General features: G+C 58.1%; 2 protein-coding genes across 5 annotated transcripts; one reads left to right on the top strand and one right to left on the bottom strand.

The window, feature by feature from the left end:
- Positions 1-99: 99 nt before the first annotated feature.
- On the top strand, positions 100-16,390 carry SHISA5 (shisa family member 5). Of its 3 annotated transcripts, XM_036030368.1 has the most exons (6): positions 100-346; positions 2,609-2,756; positions 9,701-9,796; positions 14,769-14,884; positions 15,019-15,231; positions 15,323-16,390. In XM_036030368.1, exons 1-6 carry the CDS (start codon positions 283-285, stop codon positions 15,400-15,402), a joined length of 717 nt encoding a protein of 238 aa, XP_035886261.1. In that variant the 5' UTR covers positions 100-282; the 3' UTR covers positions 15,403-16,390. The 3 variants fall into 3 exon arrangements, with proteins under 3 accessions (XP_035886261.1, XP_035886262.1, XP_028374179.1); XM_036030369.1 differs by lacking the exon at positions 9,701-9,796; XM_028518378.2 differs by lacking the exons at positions 100-346; positions 2,609-2,756; positions 9,701-9,796 and adding an exon at positions 13,248-13,397.
- Positions 16,391-16,633: 243 nt separating this feature from the next.
- Positions 16,634-18,530, bottom strand: TREX1 (three prime repair exonuclease 1). 2 transcript variants are annotated; one of them, XM_028518536.2, is made up of 2 exons: positions 17,947-18,530; positions 16,634-17,653 (listed from the first exon to the last, which is right to left on the bottom strand). In XM_028518536.2, the coding sequence occupies exon 2, from the start codon at positions 17,622-17,624 to the stop codon at positions 16,680-16,682; it is 945 nt and encodes a 314-aa protein (XP_028374337.1). In that variant the 5' UTR covers positions 17,625-17,653; positions 17,947-18,530; the 3' UTR covers positions 16,634-16,679. The 2 variants fall into 2 exon arrangements, with proteins under 2 accessions (XP_028374337.1, XP_035886260.1); XM_036030367.1 differs by having other exon boundaries at positions 16,634-17,641; positions 17,947-18,529.
- Positions 18,531-18,598: the final 68 nt, after the last annotated feature.

Here is an 18,598-nt window from a genome sequence, read left to right on the forward strand (position 1 = left end):
GGAGCCGAAGACGACAGAGGGGTCCCCAGGGGTCCCGCGGCCGTCCGCGCGGGCTGCCGGGGGCGGGAGGACGCCTTTCTCCTCCCCCCGCCCCCCGCCTGCCCTCCTCCTCCTCCTCCTCTTCCTCCCTCCTCTTCCTCCCGGCGGGATACCCGGAACCCGCCGGGGCGGGGCGAAGAGGCAGCTGCCTGCTCAGGTCGCGGAGGCGGCGGCTGCACCGCGCGCGACCCGTCCGTCTGTCTGGGTGTCTGTCTGTCCGTCCGCCCGCCCGCCCGCCCAGCCATGGCCGCGCCGCGCAACCTGTTGCTCCTGGTCCTGCTGCTGCTGCTGCCGCCGCCCCCGGGGGGTGAGCCTTTGGGGTGGGGGCGTTCGTCCCGGCCGGGGACCGGGTCGGCCACGTTCGCGCCGGCCCCCGGAGGACCCAGGCGGTTAGCAACCCCCCGGGACTGACCTCCCCTCCGCCGCAGCACCCCTTCCCGCCTGAAGTGACATCCCCCAGACCCCAGGCAGCTGCCCCCATGGCTCTGCCCTGGAATCGGGGGGTGGGGGTGGGGATCTACGGTCCCTCGGAGGTTCCTAGGGATTGGGTCAGCCTAGGCTGGGGAAGGGTTTCCTGCCTGGCCGTCGCCGTCGCCGGGGTGGTGGCTTCCGGGAGGCCTGCCCCTCCATGCAGGCCTTTCCTTCGCCTGTGTTTACTGGCTGGGAGCCCCCAGCCGCCGCCTCCAAGGCCCTGGAGCCCTGGAGACAGCCAACTGTATGTGTAGACTGGTTGGCTGTGAAATTTTAAAAAATTGATTTTAGACAGAGGAAGGGAGAGGGAGAGGGAGACATTGATTTATTCCACTTATTTATGCCTTCATTAGTTGATTGTGTCCTGACCAGAGGGCGAACCCGCAACCTAGGCCAGGGTCAGGGTCAGGGTCAGGGCCTTGATGGCTTGATTGTAGATGGATGATTCACAGATGGGGAGACCCGGCTGGGGGCTTTTTAGGGTTAGGAATTGGAGCGACAGCTCCCCACCCCCAGGCTTGGGAAGCCGAAGATCCCTCTGGGTGGATGGCTTCCTCTAGAGGGAGGGCTCCGGAGGGCCTGGGGTGGGCCAGGGAGCAGGCAGAGCTGTGGTGGCCCCTGGTTCAGGGCAGGCTGGAGAGTCTTGCCCAGAGTGTGTGTGGGTCAAAGGATGTTTGTGTCATGGGCTTGTGGCCCAAGCGGGCACACAGGTGTCTGCCATCAGCCCCAGCTGACAGGCCCTCCAGCTGTGGCTCTAACGGCTGTGGGGACTTTCTGGAGGTGGCGGCGGGGCGTCCCAGCCACTCGGTAGCTTGGGCCGTGCTGGGCAGACCTGCTGCCGTGTGGACGTCTGGCTGGGTCCGGCCTGCGGGGGTCCCACTGTCTGCCCCCCAGCTTTGCCCAGAGCAGGATTCTGCTTGGAGCTGCCACGGACAAAGTATCTCCCCATTTTCTCCCCATTCCTGGTTGTCTCTTCTTAGAGTCACTGAGTGGGGCTTGCTCTGTGAGGGCCCCAGGGCACATGACACACTGACCAGGCTGGCTCTCTGGAGTCCCTGTTGGGGCCTGTCCAGGCAGAATCCTGGACCGCTCCGTCCTGCTGGTGGGCACTAGCTCTGTGCTAGGGCAGCTGAAGGGTGCCTGGGAGCATGGCTGTAGCATCTTCCTGGAAGTTTGCAAACCTCGTGGTCCCCCAAAGCCCTGGGTCATTTTCTGCACTTGCCAGTCAGGTCCCCTCAGTGTGACCTTGTGTCCTGAGGCTCTGTACTCTCCCCAGCCTGTGAGGATGTCCTCAGATCCCAGCTCGGTGGCCGAGAGCCTTGTGGTGGTTCTTGGCCTTGAACCGGTGCCACTGCCTTGGCGCCCTGGCCACCGAGGGCTCAGACGTTTCTTAGGCACCTGCTGCAGACCCAGCACGGGACCGAGGGCTGCGTGGACACTGTGCATAGGTGTGACTGCAGCCCACGGTGGATTGGTCAGGAGGCAGCCTGCCATGGGGTGCAGTCAGGGCTGAGGCTGCTGTGGCCGGTGGTGGCGAGAAGGAATGAGGATCAAGAATTGGCCGGTCCAGAGCCTGGTCCCCAGCGACTGGCCAGGGACGTTGCTGTCCCGCTGTGTGACCGCTGGGCTTGGGCAGCTCCTGGAGGAGGAGGTGGGCTAGAGTAGGGCCTTAAAGGGTGAGTAGATTTGAAGGTGGGGGATGGGAAACAGCCAAGAATATGGACAGAGTGTGAATAGGGCTGGAGAGTTGGGGTGGCCTTCAAGGCCCTTTGCAGTCTGGACCCTGCCTTGTGGACTGTGGGCTTGATCCTGACATAGCGTGAACCAGGGATGGTCTGAGAGCAGTGAGTGGCCCGGTCAGACTCACACGTAGAAAGTTCATGCTCCCATCAGAAGGCAAGTGGGCTGGTGGGGCAAGAGCGAGCCCAGTTAGGCTGATCTGCTGTGACCTGGGAGAGAAGGCAAGGCTGGTTGGGGTGGTGGCCAGAGGTGGCCGGGCATGCCTGCGCCTGCTGGCCCTGATCACTGGGATGTGGCCGAGGCCTGGAATGAGGTTTCACCTTGTGGCCACAGGTGAACAAGTGTTTCTCTTCTCCAGCCCACGGCGAGGTGTGTGTGGATTCCAGTGGATACAACCTCTACCCCAAGACCTGCCCTGTTTTTTGCTGTGGCACCTGTTACAACCAGTACTGCTGCTCCGACATACTGAAGAAATTTGTATGGGCCAAGGAGAGTTGTGAGGACAGGTGGGTGCCCCAGTGGGACTGTGCGTGGGAGGGAAATGGCCCTGCCCCTCTGACCCCTCAGGCCTCTGAAGATGGTGGTGAGCATTGGGATAGGGGTTTGGGGGGGTCTCTTCTCTGGGCTGGACTCCCTAGACCCTGTTTGGTTAGTCCCTCACCCCTCTCCCCGCTGCCCTGGAGGGCTCCAGCTCACCCAGCCTGGGGCTGAGCAGGTCTCTTAGGCGGTTTTGTGGCTCACCCTTGGGTGTGTACTTGTACCAACATATCCTCAGGGTGGGCACCTTGGCATGAGTGTGCCCCACAAGTGTGTGCATGAGCCTAGGGGTGTTGTATGTGATTTGTACAGGCATCACCTTGTGGGCCCGAGAGGGCACAGAGCATGGGCATGCGCCCCACACTGTGCCGTGCCCGTGAGCTCCCGGTGCGGCTGTGGATTTACGCCGCATCTTGGGCGTAGACCGTGGCCCGGACTGGAACTGAGCTCCTCGTCTTCTGCCTATGCCTCCCTTTGCCACATTCTTTGTTTCTTTTGTGTGTGGCTGCAGGGACAGAGGGTCGAGGTGGTCATCCTCAGCTCACGGCAGGTGGTCATTGTTGTCAGGACAAGACCAGCCCCCCCAACCTCTTACACATTTCTTTTAGTCTCTCTCGACCATTCCATTCCCCTCACTCAGGAGACCACCAGTCTGCCATATTCTCTTGACTGTTTCTGTTCTTGCAAAGTCTGTATTGTTTTGTGGGTACAATGGACCCCCTTCCTTTTTGCAGTCAGTACAGGGTTTGTACAGCCCACCCATGTTCTTGGGCGTACATCCGGCTGGGGCCCGCCACTGCTGTGGTGTGAGTTGCTGTCATGGATAACTGCAGGGGGCATCCTCACAGGACTTCCCCCACCTTCTACAGGACCGTGTGGGAATTTCCTGGGGTCCATGTGGGGTCCAAATTGCCAGATCAGAGAGAGGCACATAGTTACTGACTAAGGGCTTCCAAAGTGCTCCTGGGAATGGTGGCGCTAGGCTGCATACCTGCCGGCCGCACACCTGCTGGCTGCACCTGAGCCTTCCCGATGGGTTATATCCTGCCCTTTTACTTTCCGCCTTTTGGTAGTCTTATAACGTACAAGATCTTTTTAGTTTTTAATTCATTCTAGTAATCTTTAAAAAAATAATGGGAACATTTAATCCACTTAAATATAATGTAATTGTTGGCATCCTGGGGTTCTGTTTGCCATCTTATTTTGTGTTTTTTATTTATCTCTCCTGTGTTACCTTTTCCTTTAGTGTATTTTTTTAGTCTGTTTTTATTACATTTTTTTCTTCCATCGTTTCCTTCTTTTCCAATCTGTATACCTTTATTCCATTTTCTTGCCTTATTGCACTGGCTAGAACCTCCAGGACAATGTTGAATGGAGGCGGCGAGAGCAGATACCTCTTGTCTTCAATGTTAGGGAGAAAGCATTCAATGTCAGCTGTGACGTCAGCTGTAGCTTTTTCGTAGGTGTCCTTTATCAGGTTAAGGAGGTTCTGTGGCTAGTTTGTTTGGAGTTTTAATCACGAAGGGATCTTGAATTTTGTCAGATATTTTTTCCTGCACTTTTAGCAATGATCATATGATTTTGTCTTTTTATTGTAATTTACCAACATAGATGGTAAATTATGTTGATCTCATTCTTAATATTTTATCTGAACAGAACTTAAGTTGATGGTTATTTTATCTCACCAGATTGTCTTCTGGTTTCCATTACTTCCATCAAGACATCAGTTCAATAGTCAGTTGTCTCTTATTTAAAAGAAATATTTCTCTTTTTAAAAATATTTTATTTATTTTTAGAGAGGGAAGGGAGGGAGATAGAGAGAGAGAAACATCAATGTGTGGTTGCTGGGGGTCATGGCCTGCAACCCAGGCACGTACCCTGACTGGGAATCGAACCTGCGACACTAGTTTGCAGCCCGCTCTCAATCCACTGAGCCACCCCAGCCAGGGCTTAAAAGAAATCTTTCTTTCCATCTGACAGGAAAAATCTTGTCCTTGTCTTTGGTATTCTTCAGTTACCCTGCGATGTATCTAGGTGTGGGTTTCTTTTTGTTTATGCTGCCGTGGGTTTGTTGCGCTTCTTATATCTGTGCTTTCGTGTCTCATCAGCTCGAGAAAAGTTTTTGCTCTTCTTCAGATATTGCCCTTTCTCCTTCTTCTCCTCTCCGTCCGGAAGTCCACTCAAGCAGATGTTACGTCTTTTACTCCAGCGTCCGCGCCTCCGAGTCTCTCCTCCACACTTCCACCTCCATGCTGTGTTCTAGAAAAGTCTCCTGACCCCTCAGTCCACCCCATCTTTCTTCAACTATGCCTCATCTGCTGTTAAACTCATCCACTGAAGTTGGTTTTTATACTGTCATACTGTAAAATATAATTCACATGCAGAAAAGTGCACAAAATACTCAGCGACTTATCACGAAACGAGCGCCTGGGTAGCCACCAGACAGGCTACGGCACACCGCCAGCACCTCAGAAGCCCCCTTGAGCTCACTTCCGATCACTGTTGCCTCCCTTACCCCACAAAGGTAACTGTTATTCTAACTTTGATATGTACAACCTTGCTTCCCCTTAGAGTTGTAACACCTAAGAATATATCCCTAAATTCTATAGTTTAGCTTTTTTTCTTGTGGGGGAGGAAGAATACTTTCCTCAGTTGAGACAGGCTCAGGGGCTAAGCCTGGGACGAACTGCCGCTGCCCACTGCTCCCCTGGTTGCAAGTCTCACGGGCACCCGTAGAGCTTAGAGAGAGAAACAAATCATGCCCAAGAAAGAAATGGGGAAGGCGTGAGAGCGCTCCAGAGGGAGCCCGCTTTGCTGTTTCGTCATGCTGCTTCCTCTTTTTTTTTAAAGATTTATTTATTTATTTTTAGAAAGAGAGGAAGGGAGGGAGAAGGAGAAGGAGAGAAACACCAATGTGTGGTTTCCTCTTGTGCGTGTGCCCCCAGCTAGGCACTTGGCCCACAAGCCAGGCCTGTGCCTTGACTGGGAATTGAACCCGCAGCCCTTTGGTTCATAGGCTGGCACTCAACCCACGGGGCTACACAAGCCAGGGCACTTATTCCTTTTTAAGCTTCATTTGAAATCATGTTTCTTCTACCTAATGCAGGTCTGCTGGTGTCAAATTTTCTTGGTTTTTGTTTGTCTGAAAATGTCTTTTTTTTTTTTTTTTTTTTTAGATTTTATTTGTTTTTAGAGAGAGGGGAAGGGAGGGGGAAGGAGAGGGAGAGAAAAATCAATGTGTGGTTGCCTCTTGTGCACATGCCCCCAACTAGGAACTTGGCCCGCAACCCAGGTATGTGCCCTGACCAGGAATCGAGCCAGCCACCTTTTGGTTTGTAGACCACTGCTCAACCCAGTGAGCCACAAAAGCCAGGGCTGAAGATGTCTACTTCACCTTCCTTCTTAAAGGATATTTTTCCTGGTTATAGATTTCTAGGTTGGCAGTTATCATCAGCTTCTTTCAACACGTTAAAGCTTTCATTCCATTGTCTTCTGATGGTGACTGTTGTTCCTGATGGGAAATCAACTGACAGTTTTATTAATGCTCCTTTGTAAACAATGTGTTTTTTCTCTGGCTTCTTTTAAGATTTTGCTTTTGTAATTTGGTTTTCAGCAGTTTTACTATGATGTTCCTTGGTGTGGTTTTCTTTCTTTTTTTTTTTTTAAAGATTTTATTTATTTATTTTTAGAGAGCGAAGGGAGGGAGAAAGAGAGAGAGAACCATCAATGTGTGGCCGCTGGGGGCCGTGGCCGGCAACCCAGGCATGTGCCCCGACTGGGAATCGAACCTGTGATGCCTTGGTTTGCAGTCCCAGCTCAATCCACTGAGCTATGCCAGCCAGGGCCCTTGGTGTGGTTTTCTTTGAATTTATGCTGCTTGAGATTTACAGTACTGCTGGAATCATTGGCTTGTTTTTCATCAGCTTTGGAAAATTTGCGGCCATTATCTCTTTAAAAATTTCTCCTTGCCCTGGCTGGTGTGGCTCAGTGGATAGAGCACCAGACTGTGAAGCAAAGGGTCACACGTTCGATTCCCAGTCCAGGGCACCAGCCCCAGTAGGGGGCGGGCAAGAGGCATCCACACATTGATGTTTCTCTTGGTCTCTTCCTCCCTTCCCCTCTCTCTAAAAATAAATAAATAAAATCTTTTTAAAAAATTGCTTCTGGCCCATTTTCTCGTTCCTGTCCTTTTATAAAAGATCATTTGTATACTGTGTTCCATGTTTCACCTACTGTCTCCCACTTTTCCACTGACCAACCTTTTGTGACCTTGGGCTTCAGTCCACATGCATTTATTTTGACCTGTTCTCCAGTTCATGTATTATATCCTTAGCTGTGTCTAGTTATTAATTTGCTGTATTATTTTTAGTTCTAGATTTTAATTTTTTAAATCAATTTTAAAGATTTTATTTATTTAATTTAGACAGAGGAAGAGGGAGGGAAAGAAACATCAATGTGTGGTTGCCTCTTGGCGCCCCCTTCTGGGGACCTGGCCCACAACCCAGGCATGTGCCCTGACTGGGAATTGAACCAGCCACCCTTTGGTTCATAGGCCTGAGCTCAATCCACTGAGCTACACCAGCCAGGGTATTTTTCTTATATTGCAAGTTCTCTTGAATTGTTCGACCTTTACTCTCCTTGAGTGGTGTGTAAGTGCTGTTATTTTAATGTCGATGTTGGATAACTTCAGTATTGGAAGCCCCTGTGGACAAGTCCATGGTCTGTAATTTCTGTTGTTTTCCATGCGTGGTGTCTAATCTGGTGTTCCCGAAAGTGCCTGGGTGTGTGTCTGACATGGTGTTTGTAAACTGATTGTAGAACTTTGGAGCTTAGGATTTCCTCCAGGGTGGATTTGTGCCGCTTTTGTCAGGGCCTTTAGCGCTCCGGGTCAGGTTGCCTGACCGCAGAGGCTGAGATGACGGGAAGCTGAGCCGTCCGCTCGGCCTCTTCCGTGTCTCGGGTTGCAGCGTCTCAGGTCTCGGCCCAGCTGAGCGGGATTCACCAGGGCCTCCCCCCGCCCCCCATGGGCTCTGCACCTAATCTTTCCCACCTGAGGCTTTCAGGAGTTCTGCTCAGCCTCTCAGCTCTCCTCTGAAGTCGGCAAGTGCCCCCAGGAGAAGGAGTCTCGGACACCAGGCTCCCCTCCGTGGATCTGCCTTCCCAGCCCTCCCACCCCGGGGTCCCCACATGGCAGACCCCTCTGTGTCCTTGCTCGCTGAAGCCCGCCCATCGGTCTTGAAACATATTTGCCCCTCAGCTCTAGGGGTTGTCCTTCAACAGCACGGCCCTCATGCTCTAAAGTCTTTATTTTGATATACATTTAATTTTGGAAATGTGCAACTAAGTACCAAATCAGAGAGAATACTGTAATAACTCCGTGTGTCCCTCACCCACGTCCACGGTTCCCAGCACTGTGACACTGCTGTTCCCGCACCTCCCGCCACTTGTTAAGTTTTCTGGATTATTTGAAAACAAATTCTAGACATCATAAACATGTCTCCTTAAATGTTCATTTAAAAAAAAGATTATTTATTTTTTAGAGAGATGGGAAGGGAAAGAGAAAGAGAGGGAGAGAAACATCGATCAGTTGCCTCTCGCATGCCCGCACCCGCGGGCCTGGCCAGTGACCCAGGCTTGTGCGCTGGCTGGGAATCGATCCAGGGACTGTTTGGTTTTGGGGATGATGCCCAACCCACTGAACCACACCAGTCTGGACCGTAAATGTTCACTTTATCAGTACAAATGAGTCCTTTACAAAATGTAACCACTCTATCAGTAACCCATTCTGCACAATTGACAGTAATTCATTAATAGCTTCCAATACGAGTCCGTCTTCAGCTGACTCCGCTTGTTTCAAAAATGTCTTTTCATGGGTGGTTTGTTCAAGGCCGAATTCAAATGAGTTATTTTTAAAATTGCCGCATCTATAGTTATTTCCCCTTTTGTAACGTCTGCATTTTTTGTATCATTTCTCCTTTTCTTGTTTAGTCTTGCTAGAGGTCTACCAGCTTTGGTTTTGTTAATCTTCTTTCATTGTTTGCAGCTGTTTTGTTTGCTTTTTTGCTTCCTTCTTTGCGGGGGATGAGGGGGAGTTGCACTGTTTTTTTCATCTTGAGTTTAATACCATTTCACTATTAAAAGTTACGTTTTCTCTAAGAGCTGCTTTAGGTGAGTCTTACAAATTTAATTTTTTTTTATTTACTTACTTTTAGAGGGAGAAAGAGAAACATTAATGTGCAAGAGAAACAGTTGGGGGCTTCTTGCAAGCCCCCAACTGGGGACCTGGCCCACAACCCAGGCATGTGGTCTGACTGGGAATCAAACCGGCGACCTTTCAGTTCACAGGCCGGCACTCAAATCCACTGAGCCACACCAGCCAGGGCTGAGTTTCATAAGTTTTGATCTGGAGTATCTTCATTATCATTCAGTTTTTCGTATTTCTTAATTTCCTTTATGATTTCTTGTTAACTCACAGGAGGTGTTTTGCTGCTGTTGTTGTTTTTGCCATGTTAGTTTCCCAAGGGATGAGTTCTTTTTAGCATTTCTTTTTTGTTTTTTTAACACGGCATTGTAATATTCTGCTGCTGCTTTCTAACTTCATCCTGTTGTGGCTGGAGAAGATACTTCGTGGGACAGCTGTCTCTCTGTTGAGAGACGGTCTGTAGCCTCACGTGTGGTCTGCCCCGAGGAACGTGCCGGGCGCACGTTCTGGAGAGGAAGGGCTGGCACATGGCCGCCGGAGGCCCTGGTGGTGCGTGTGACGCCTGTCCCCGGGACGCTGTCCGGGCTGCCCCTGAGGCCCAGTACTGAGTGGGCCTCGGTGCATGTTCTGTGTGTGCGCCAGTGCAGGCTGCGCTTGCTCCTGGGGTGCCGGGCGGGGGGTCGTGTTAACCGCGAGCTTTTCCCCCTGCAGTTTAGCCGATGTCAGGAAGAGTTTGGAGAATGTGGAGCAGCAGCTGGCCTCGTCGCTGAGCTTTAACTCCGATATGATGGACAGAGACATGCCAGGGTGAGTGACACCAGCGAATGGGGTGCACCTTCCTGGCGGAGGTGACGGGGTCCTGGGTGGGCTGGGGTGAAGGCTGTGGGGACTGGGATGGGGAGGGGTTCCCCGGGGTGGGGTCCCGGGAGAGCTGTCACCATGTCCGACCACCAGGGCCTTCATCCTTATGTTGGGAATTCGCATCCCTGTTGCCCTGGGGACGGGAGTGACTGTGGTTGGGGGCGGACCTTTGAAAGGCCAAGGGTGGGGGTTTGTAGTGACCTGAGTGGGGGGTGGGGGGTGGGCGAGGGTGAGCAGAGGGGGAGATGCGATGGTGGAGGGTGGTGAGTGCTCGGTGAAGGGGCAGTGGTGTGTGGTGGGGTTGGAGAGGCTGGTGGGGATGGGGGCGATGGGGCACGTGACGGGGGGGGGGGGGCGACAGGCAGCGCACGGTGGTGGGAAGGGATTATGGTGACATTCTGATGCGGCGATGCTGGTGGTGCCCGGGGCAGCAGCGGTGGGGCCCCGATGCTGAGACACCTGGTGATGTGCAGGCCTGTGGGTCATGGTTACTATGTCAGGGCCACCCTTTGAGGGGGCCAGGGAGCACCCCAGTCTCCTAAACTTCCTGAGCCCAGCCCCAGGGGCCCCGCAGCACCTGCCTTAGACAAGTTTAGGGCTCGAGGCGCAGGTTTCTGGAGGGTGGAGGGACAGGGATGTCAGTGACACTTCTGTGAATGCCCCCAGGTGGCCACCTGTCCAGGGTTGCAAGGAGGGGCTCTCTTGGGTGGGCATCTGTGCCCTGCCGCTGGCCGGGGGCACTGCTGTCTGTCCGCTGGGGTGCTGGCGCTGTGGTAGGTCCAGCCCCCGCTGCCCGGGCCCGGCTGAGAGCTCTGGGCAAACCCCGATGGGGGAGAGACCGCCTGGTGCCAGGGACCTGCTCCAGCTCGGCCCCCTCCCCACCACAGTCCCCTCCCCCGCTCCGTTCTTGGATCTTGCCCTCGGCTCTCCCTCTGCGTGAGTCTCCTGGGTCCCCAAGAACAAGGTGCCTGGTCAGAGCACAGGGATGCAGATGAGCCCGCGTCTGCCTGGCACGGCGGGATGGGTGGGGCCCTCCTCCAAGCGGGTACTGCTTCCCGGAGTGCGGCCGTGCTGGGCTTGGCGCTGGGCTTGGCGCTGGGCTTGTGTGCGCCCTCTCAGCCCCAGCTCTGGCAGGTGAGCCCCATCCTGCTCTGTCCGTGCGGTCTGGCTGGGGTCATTGTTGGCTCGTTCCCCCCCACAGCTTCCTCGGTCCCCTGTCATGGTTCCTTTGGATCCTGATTTTATTGTCCCTTTCTAGCTCTTTGCCACTCGTGGGATGGTCTGGCGGGACTGGGGCGTGTGTGTGTGTGTGTTTAAAGATTTTATTCATTTATTTTTAGAGAGGGGAAGGGAGGGAGAAAGAGAAGGAGAGAAACATCAGTGTGGGGTTGCCTCTCGCACTCCCCCTACTGGGCACCCGGCCTGCGACCCAGGCATGTGCCCTGACTGGGAATTGAATCTGGTTCACAGGCTGGCACTCAGTCCACTAAGCCACACCAGCCAGGGCAGGACTGGTGTGTTTTTGGCACCTGAGTGGCGATAGGGCCTGGGCAGGCCATGCCGACCCTCTGCCCCCCTCCCCCCACTCCCCCGCCCTCTGACAGCACAGGGGACGGAGAGGGAGGCCCATTAGGTGGGGCGGGGTGCAGCGAGCCTGTGCTGACTTGTAGCCCCCACAGCGCCCTTTCCGAGACCCTTGCACACGCCGTGTCACGGCCGGTCTGCCGCCTTGTCAGCACCATGCAGGAGCGGGGGTCCCAGCCCCAGAGACCCAGAGACGGCCCTTTCTGATGTGAGCATCGGGAGTCTTTGGCCTCCTCCGGGCCGCTCCATTCTGCTTCCTGAACTTGGCCTTCAGGCTCCTTAATCTGGGAGGGGGTGCCAGCCTGGGGAAGCCCCCATCCCCCTCAGAGGCAGGCTCCCACGAGAAGCGGGGCCTGTTGTGGCCGCCGGCCTCTGCCGCACTGTGCCCTCACCCCTGCCACACGGCCCTGCCTCGGGGCATCGTGCCTGGCCGTGCCGTGGGGTCCCTGGTGAATTCATTCATCCGTCAGGGACCAACCGGCCACCTACTCAGTGCCAGCCACTGCAGACACAGCGATGGCGCAAAGCTTCTGAGAAAGGGATGTTTTGAGCTGAGGGCTGAAGGGTAGACAGGAATCTGTGATGTGGGGCGGGAGGAAGAGGGGTGGGCGGGGCAGGAGGCACTGCTCACACAGAGGCCGGAGGCCACAGGGAGGTGCTGGGAGGGAGGGCAGTGTGGCTGCAGTACTAAGCAGGGCGGGTGGGAGTCCCAGACCACCCGAGGGGTTCTATGTTATTTAAACTTGAAAGGTTAAAAATCTGCCTTGTTGCAAGTTTTACTCTGTGGTGAGACAAGTCCTAACTCCACCCGCTTTTATTGTGAACTGTAATATATGACATATGCACGCACGCGCGCACACAGTGTGACAAGTGACCGAGCGGACTTCTGGGCCAAGAGCTGCAGGAGCCACGGTGGGCCTTTGAGAAGGGAGGGATGTGATCGGACCCCCCAGGTGGCGGAGGGCTGAGGTAGCTGAAGGAGCCCATGGAGGCGGGTGACGGGCCGTTGGAGAGGCCAGCCCGGGAGGGCCGGCCAGGTCTGGCCCCCTCCCCACTCCCAGCCCCCCTGCTGCCCGGGCGGGTGGAGCAGCCGGGGCCCCGGGTGCCTGAGCCCCTGGCTCCCTGTCCTTTTTTTCTCCTTTTAATATCCCGGGAGTTGACTTCTAACCCGTAAGCATTTGCAGTACACGACTCCAAAGAAGTCGAGTGGTTTTAAATTGCAGTGAGACAACTATTAGCTCATGGGCGTCATAGGTAAAGAAGTGTGACACTGGTACGTCTTTCTAATGGTCATTCATAAGTTACAGAAGTGTTTTTGGTTAATACCTCTCGACCGGGACTCCCCATTCGTCTGTCAGGAGAAGCAGCCTTCCCCCGCTCACCTCATTTGTGCCCTGATTGCTGTAGAATCTAGGTGGTTCTTGCTCCCCTCTGGGGCCTGTTTTGCCCTTTGACCCTGGCACCCCACGAAGCCCAGGAGCCCCAGGAGGTCTGCGGTCACCCATATTTTAGCTGTATCTGTCTTAGGTGTGGGTCCCCTGGGCTGTACGTCTCCCTGGTAGAAGGTATGCTGGACTGCTGGTTATACCCAAAAATCTGTGGGCGAGAAAAAGGGGGGCTCTGTGGAAAGCCACCTCATGGGGCGCTCTGGTCCTGAATTCCTAACTGGGCAGGGCATGCTGGGCAGTCTCCCCGGGCACAGGACTTCTTTAGCAAAAGGCTTCTCTTGGCCTTAAGCAAGCCCTGCCCATTGTTTCCGTGTGGCCAGTTAACACCTGCGCTGTGTCTTTAAGAAGATCCTGTGTCTGTCTTTCCTGCCACTGACGTCAGGCTAGGGGAGGGCTGAGGGGGAGAGTACTTTCCTTTTCTCTGAAATGGGAGGAGATTGAAACCGAGTGGCCGTGATGGAAAGAGAGCAGTCTGGGACAGGAAGACCCTGAGTAAAGGTGGAGGCTGACATGGGGTGAGCTTGGGCGCCATGCTGTGTGCGAGAGAGAGAGAGAGAGCGAGAGAGAGAGAGGGAGAGAGAGGGAGATGGAGATGGACTGCAGGGGAGGCTGACGGCGATGGGCCTGCACTCACGTGTCTCTGGTCACTGGTTGTTGTGAATGTGTGTGTTTTCCCTTTTCCTGTCCGCGGAGGGTCTGGGAGGAGCCTGTGGCCGAGGGAGGGGCAGATGAGGGCTTGGGCAGGACTGACATCCTGTCTCGCAAATGTGCTTGGGTGTCTGGTCTGCAGTGTGAAGGGGCTGTCCTTCGTCTGTCCCTAGGCTGTCCCTAGGCTGTGGCGCAGGGCCCTGCAGAGGTGCTACCTGTGTGGGCTGTGGAAGCCCCTCCCCAGCCCCCCAGGGTAGGGCCCACACCCCCCCAAACCCTGTTCCCCCCACCCCCCGAGGCTGGGGAGGCTCACCAGGCTCCTCCTGGGGTTTCCTGGGCTCGGTGCACTTCCTGAGCATCTGCCTGTTATCAGAGTCGAGTTTGACCTCTTTGGGCAGGGGAGGATAGCCCGGGGAGCGGGGGGGGCTCTGTCTGCCCTGGAGAGACAGTGTTGGTGAGTTGGCCCAGGGCCCCCCCGTCGAGGTCCTGGCTGAGGGACGGGGTCAGGCGGCGAGGCCTCCTCTTCCAGAAGGCAGACCGCCTTCAGCTCCCCCGCCACGGCATCTTGGTTTTGCTCTTGGCTTTGGCTCTTGGTTTTCCCACCTGTGGAGCCCAGGGGTGCAGGTGGACACCTGGCACGGTGCTGGTGCCCAGCAGGCTGCGGTCACGGCGGGGACAGCCCTGCCCTGGACCGGGAGCCGGCCCGGCCGGGTGCACTGCATTCCTCTCCTCGCCGCTCTGGACACGCCGGCCTCTGCTCCCCTGGGTCTCCTCCCCATCCTCGTCCCCTGGTGTTCCTGAGGCATCACCTCCAACATCTGCCCCCTCCTCTGGGCCTCCAAGGGCTCCCGGAGGCCACGGTCTGTCTCGCGCCTCGCTGAGTTTTTGGCTCAGACCGCAGTGCCTGGCTCGTGGCACCTGCTCGGTGACCGTTTGCTCTTCAGTTGGTGGGCGGACGAGAGGTGTGGGTGGTGGAGAGGTGCAGAAACCACCCCCCCCCCGTGCCCTTGAGGGCAGGGCAAGGGGCGCAGACCCCAGGTGGGGTGCTTTATATAGATTCGCAACCCCGTTTTCCCCGTGAGGAAACTGAGGCCAGAACAGGATGCCCCAAGAGTCCCTCTATCTGTGTTGCCCAGAGTGTCTCCCGCAAGAGGGGAACCCCCAGGGGTGGCTGGGCTGTGGACTGCTGGTCGTGGCTAGGGGTGAGAGGCCCCAGGTCACGAGCGGCTCTGTGGCAGGTTCGGGGCCACTGTTGCGGTCGGCGTGACCATCTTCGTGCTCTTCATCGTCACCATCATCGCCTGCTTCACCTGCTCCTGCTGCTGTCTGTACAAGATGTGCCGCCGGCCTCGCCGTAAGCACGCCCGCCCCACCCACCCACCGTGGTGCAGGGCCCGGGGTGGCCCGGGAGCTGCCCAGGGCCCTGGTTTGGCTGAGCTGGGGGAGGGGTGGCAAGCCTGAGGGTCCTGACTGGGGCTCTGTTTGCAGCGGTCGTGACCACCACCACGTCCACCACCGTGGTGCACGCCCCCTACCCTCAGCCTCCGAGTGTGCCGCCCACCTACCCGGGGCCGTCGTACCAGGGCTACCAGCCCATCGCCCCCCAGCCGGGGATGGTGGCAGCACCCTACCCGACGCAGTACCCACCGCCCTACCCGGCTCAGCCCACGGGCCCACCAGCCTACCACGAGACGCTGGCTGGTGAGTACCGCCGCCGCCGCCCACTCGGAGCCGCCCTGACCCCAAAGCTCCCGCGGCGCCCCCAGCCAACCACGGTCCCCTCTCTTTGCAGGAGGCGCAGCCACACCCTACCCCCCCAGCCAGCCTCCTTACAACCCGGCGTACATGGACCCCCCAAAGGCCGCCTACTGAGCGCACACCTGCATCTCCGGTTGCCACTCGATGTGTCGTGTGTGTGTGTGTGGCTCTGCAGGCACGGCCCTTTTCTCCCCGTGCGTGCAGCATGTGTGTGTGGTGTTTGTCACTCGTGATGCCGACAAGGTGGGGACAATCCTGCCAGAGTTGCTGGGACCATACTTTTGTTCTCTTCCTCACTTCAAATGAAGCTTCCTTGAAATCTCAAACGAAATGCAAAGAACGGGGCGGGGGTTCACGGCCAGGCCGCCCCAGGGAGACCAGGCGGGGCTCGTCCTGCTGGGGTGGCCCAGTTCTGCGCGTCCCTTTGAAGAACCGGAGCTGTGATGCCGGGGAGCGGGCGGGGCCCGGGCCCGGCTGAGCCGGGTTCTGATCCTCGGGGCCCGTGTCGCGTGCGCCCAGTGGGGGCACTTCTGACATCAGAACGCCCCGCCCGCCCACCAGCTGTGCGCCTGGACTACTCCTGCAGCCTCCCTGGGACCGCCTGGAGGCTCACATCAGGTGGCTCTGCCCCCCCCCCCAACAGGTGGCAGGGTGGCCTCTGTCCACCTGCACACTCAGGTGCCCTCCCTGCAGTGTTTTTGTTTTACTTTCAGCCAAACGTGTTGCCTGTTTTCTCCTCTGAAGTGTGTGAGGTAGCTGCTCCGAGGCCGAAGCCCGGGGTCCTGGGGGGAGGTGGGCGCACGGGGAGGGACCGTCCGACCCCGACAGTCCCTGCCTCCCTCGGGCCAGCCTCGGGGCAGCCAGCTCTGTGCTCCCGTCCGTCCTGGCCTCGCCTCGCAGCGCGGCCACCTGGGTCGGTCGGCCACCTGGACCAAAGGTGGCAGGGGGCCCCGGTGGCTGCTGGCCCGGACACGGATACCTCGGTGTTCCTCCATCCCTCTGTTACTGTCTCGCCAGATCTGTCTCAGCTCTGTACCTGTCATGTGTGTCTGAGTCCCGGGTCTGTGCCTCTGTTTACAATAAACACGGACTTTTGGAGCTGCCTCGCTTCTGCAGAGCCTTGGCTGGAGGCACCGGGCGGCCGGCCGGGCACCACTGCCGTCCAGCACTGGGAGTCCGGGTTTGCCCTACTCATGTAGGGCTCAGACAGCTGGGCGTCCTGCTGGGGAGGGGGAGGGACAGGGACGGGGGACGAGGGCTGCCCCCTCTGTGCCCCCGCCCAGGTGCTGAGTGCGGGCAGAGGTGCGGGGGGCTCTAAGGCCGCCAAGGAAGGCAGAGGCGAGAGTGCTCAGTGCTGCGGGGTCTTTATTGGTCAGACTCGCCCCCGCAGCCTACTGCCCAGGTGCGGCCAGGGACAGCCCATACAGTGTGGCCACTGCCACGGTCACCAAGGCCAGCAGGCCCAGTGGGGCGAGCAGTCCCTCCGAGGGTGAGGATTCGGGGTCCTTCACTGGAGAGAGGTCCTTGGACCCCCTGCTCCTCCCAAGTTTGGGGCTGGTGTCTCTGGCTCTGGCCAGGCGTGCCGTGGCTGTGGCAGCAGATGACCTTGAGTTGGTTTCAGGAGAGGCTGTGACCCCGTACATGGGCTTGACGGCGCTGAAGGGCCTGGCGTGGGTGTCCACCCACTGCAGCAGGGCCCGCGGCCTCCACTGGCAGATGCTGAGCAGGGCCAGCACGTCCCCCTCGGCCGTGTGCGAGTCCGGCGGGGCCTGTCCGTACAGGCGTGCGTAGATGCTGCCCAGGCTGTAGCTCTTCCACGGGCCTTGCTGCGGGGGGCTGCCGGCCTGCTCCAGGGCCTTCAGGGCAGCGATGCTATCCACGCAGAAGGCGTCGTCCAGGGCGCTGGCCACGCCCAGCGCGGCCAGCTCTGCCAGGAGCAGGGGGAAGTCGTAGCGGTCGCCGTTGTGAGCCACCAGGCACCAGGGCTGTGGCTGGCGCTGCAGGAAGGCCAGGAGCAGGTGGGCCAGGTCGGCGTCGAAGCGCTGACGCCCGTGCGCCGCCAGCGTGGCCGTGCTCAGGCCGGTGATCTCGCTGGCCGCGGGGCTGCAGGCCTTCCCGGGAGCCACACACAGGGAGAGCTTGTCCACCACGCGGGGCGGCGGGGGCACCGCGGGGAGAGGCCCCCGGAGGGCGGGGGGGCTCTCCAGCGCACACCTGTGGACGGCCAGCAGGCACAGCTCTGTGATCTTGGGCTGGGAGAAGGGCAGTCCGGTGGCCTCCAGGTCCAGGAAGACGAGGGTCTGCATGGGCCCCCGGGGCAGGGCCTGCGAGCACATGGCACCTGCCACTGCGCCTGGGGAGGAGCCCGCAGAGGGGGTGGGTGAGTGCCCCCTGACCAGACCTAAGGCAGGGTGGGGAGGGTGGGCAGGAGCACACCTCCAGCCCTCATGGCACAGGTAGGCACGGCTGGTGATCTTTAGGACCCATTTTCGGGGCAGGAAGCCAGGGAGGGTGTGGCTTCCTCAGTGGTATCGGCGGCACCCCGGCACCCTCTAGGGGAGGTTGGGTTCCTCCCCTGGTGCCCACTTAGTCTGGGGGTGGTGGGCGGGACCCTTGGCCTCCCCACCCTGCCCAGCCCCTTGGGGGGTCCTCACTTACCAAGTGGCAGGCAGGCGGCAAGGACTCGGCCGAGCGCACCAGCTGGATCTCGCTGCTGGCCCCAGAGGTGGGAAGTGAAACTCAGCCTGAGCCCTCCCACCGGGCCGGGGAGAGTTAGGCCCGCCCTGCTAAGTCAGCCTGCCGGGCCCTCTCTCGCCAACGCCCATCCCTCCCCAAACACCCCCGCAGCGGGACTCCCCACAGGCCTCGGAGCGGCAGCGGTGGCCCGCCGGCTGGCACTGGCACAGTGCGGCAGGGCCCTCACGCCAGGGAGAGCCCGCGGGGAGGCGAGGGCCGGGGCGCCCAGGCTATCGGGGAAGGCTGTCTGCAGGGCTCGAGCCTGCGGGGGGCCCCGCCATGGCCGTCTCAGCACAGACCCCTCGGCCCCGCTCCCCCAGGACTCCCTGGTTCGGCGCTGGGCCTGGGGGCTGCTTCCTTCCCCGCCACACAATGGTTCCTTCCCATGGCCCCGGCCCAAAGCGATGACTCAGGACAATTCCACAGGCAGGGCAGGGCTCCTTCCTCCAGGCAGATCCGTCGCCATGGGGACTGGTCTCCGCCCCAGCCAGAACCGGGGAGAGAAGGATCGGGAAGCTGCGGGACCGCAGCCTTCCCTGGGCCGCGCTCGGTTCCACCCCGCCCACTCCGCTGG

Source organism: Phyllostomus discolor, chromosome 7 (assembly GCF_004126475.2).
Source record: "Phyllostomus discolor isolate MPI-MPIP mPhyDis1 chromosome 7, mPhyDis1.pri.v3, whole genome shotgun sequence".
Lineage (NCBI taxonomy): Eukaryota > Metazoa > Chordata > Mammalia > Chiroptera > Phyllostomidae > Phyllostomus > Phyllostomus discolor.

Excerpts from the sequence above, each read along its gene's own strand:
- SHISA5 (XM_036030368.1), top strand. The coding sequence starts at position 283 with ATGGCCGCGCCGCGCAACCTGTTGCTCCTGGTCCTGCTGCTGCTGCTG. Across the intron at positions 347-2,608 it reads GCTGCCGCCGCCCCCGGGGG|CCCACGGCGAGGTGTGTGTG; the intron begins GTGAGCCTTTGG and ends TCTCTTCTCCAG. Across the intron at positions 2,757-9,700 it reads AAGGAGAGTTGTGAGGACAG|TTTAGCCGATGTCAGGAAGA; the intron begins GTGGGTGCCCCA and ends TTCCCCCTGCAG.
- TREX1 (XM_028518536.2), bottom strand. The coding sequence starts at position 17,624 with ATGTGCTCGCAGGCCCTGCCCCGGGGGCCCATGCAGACCCTCGTCTTC.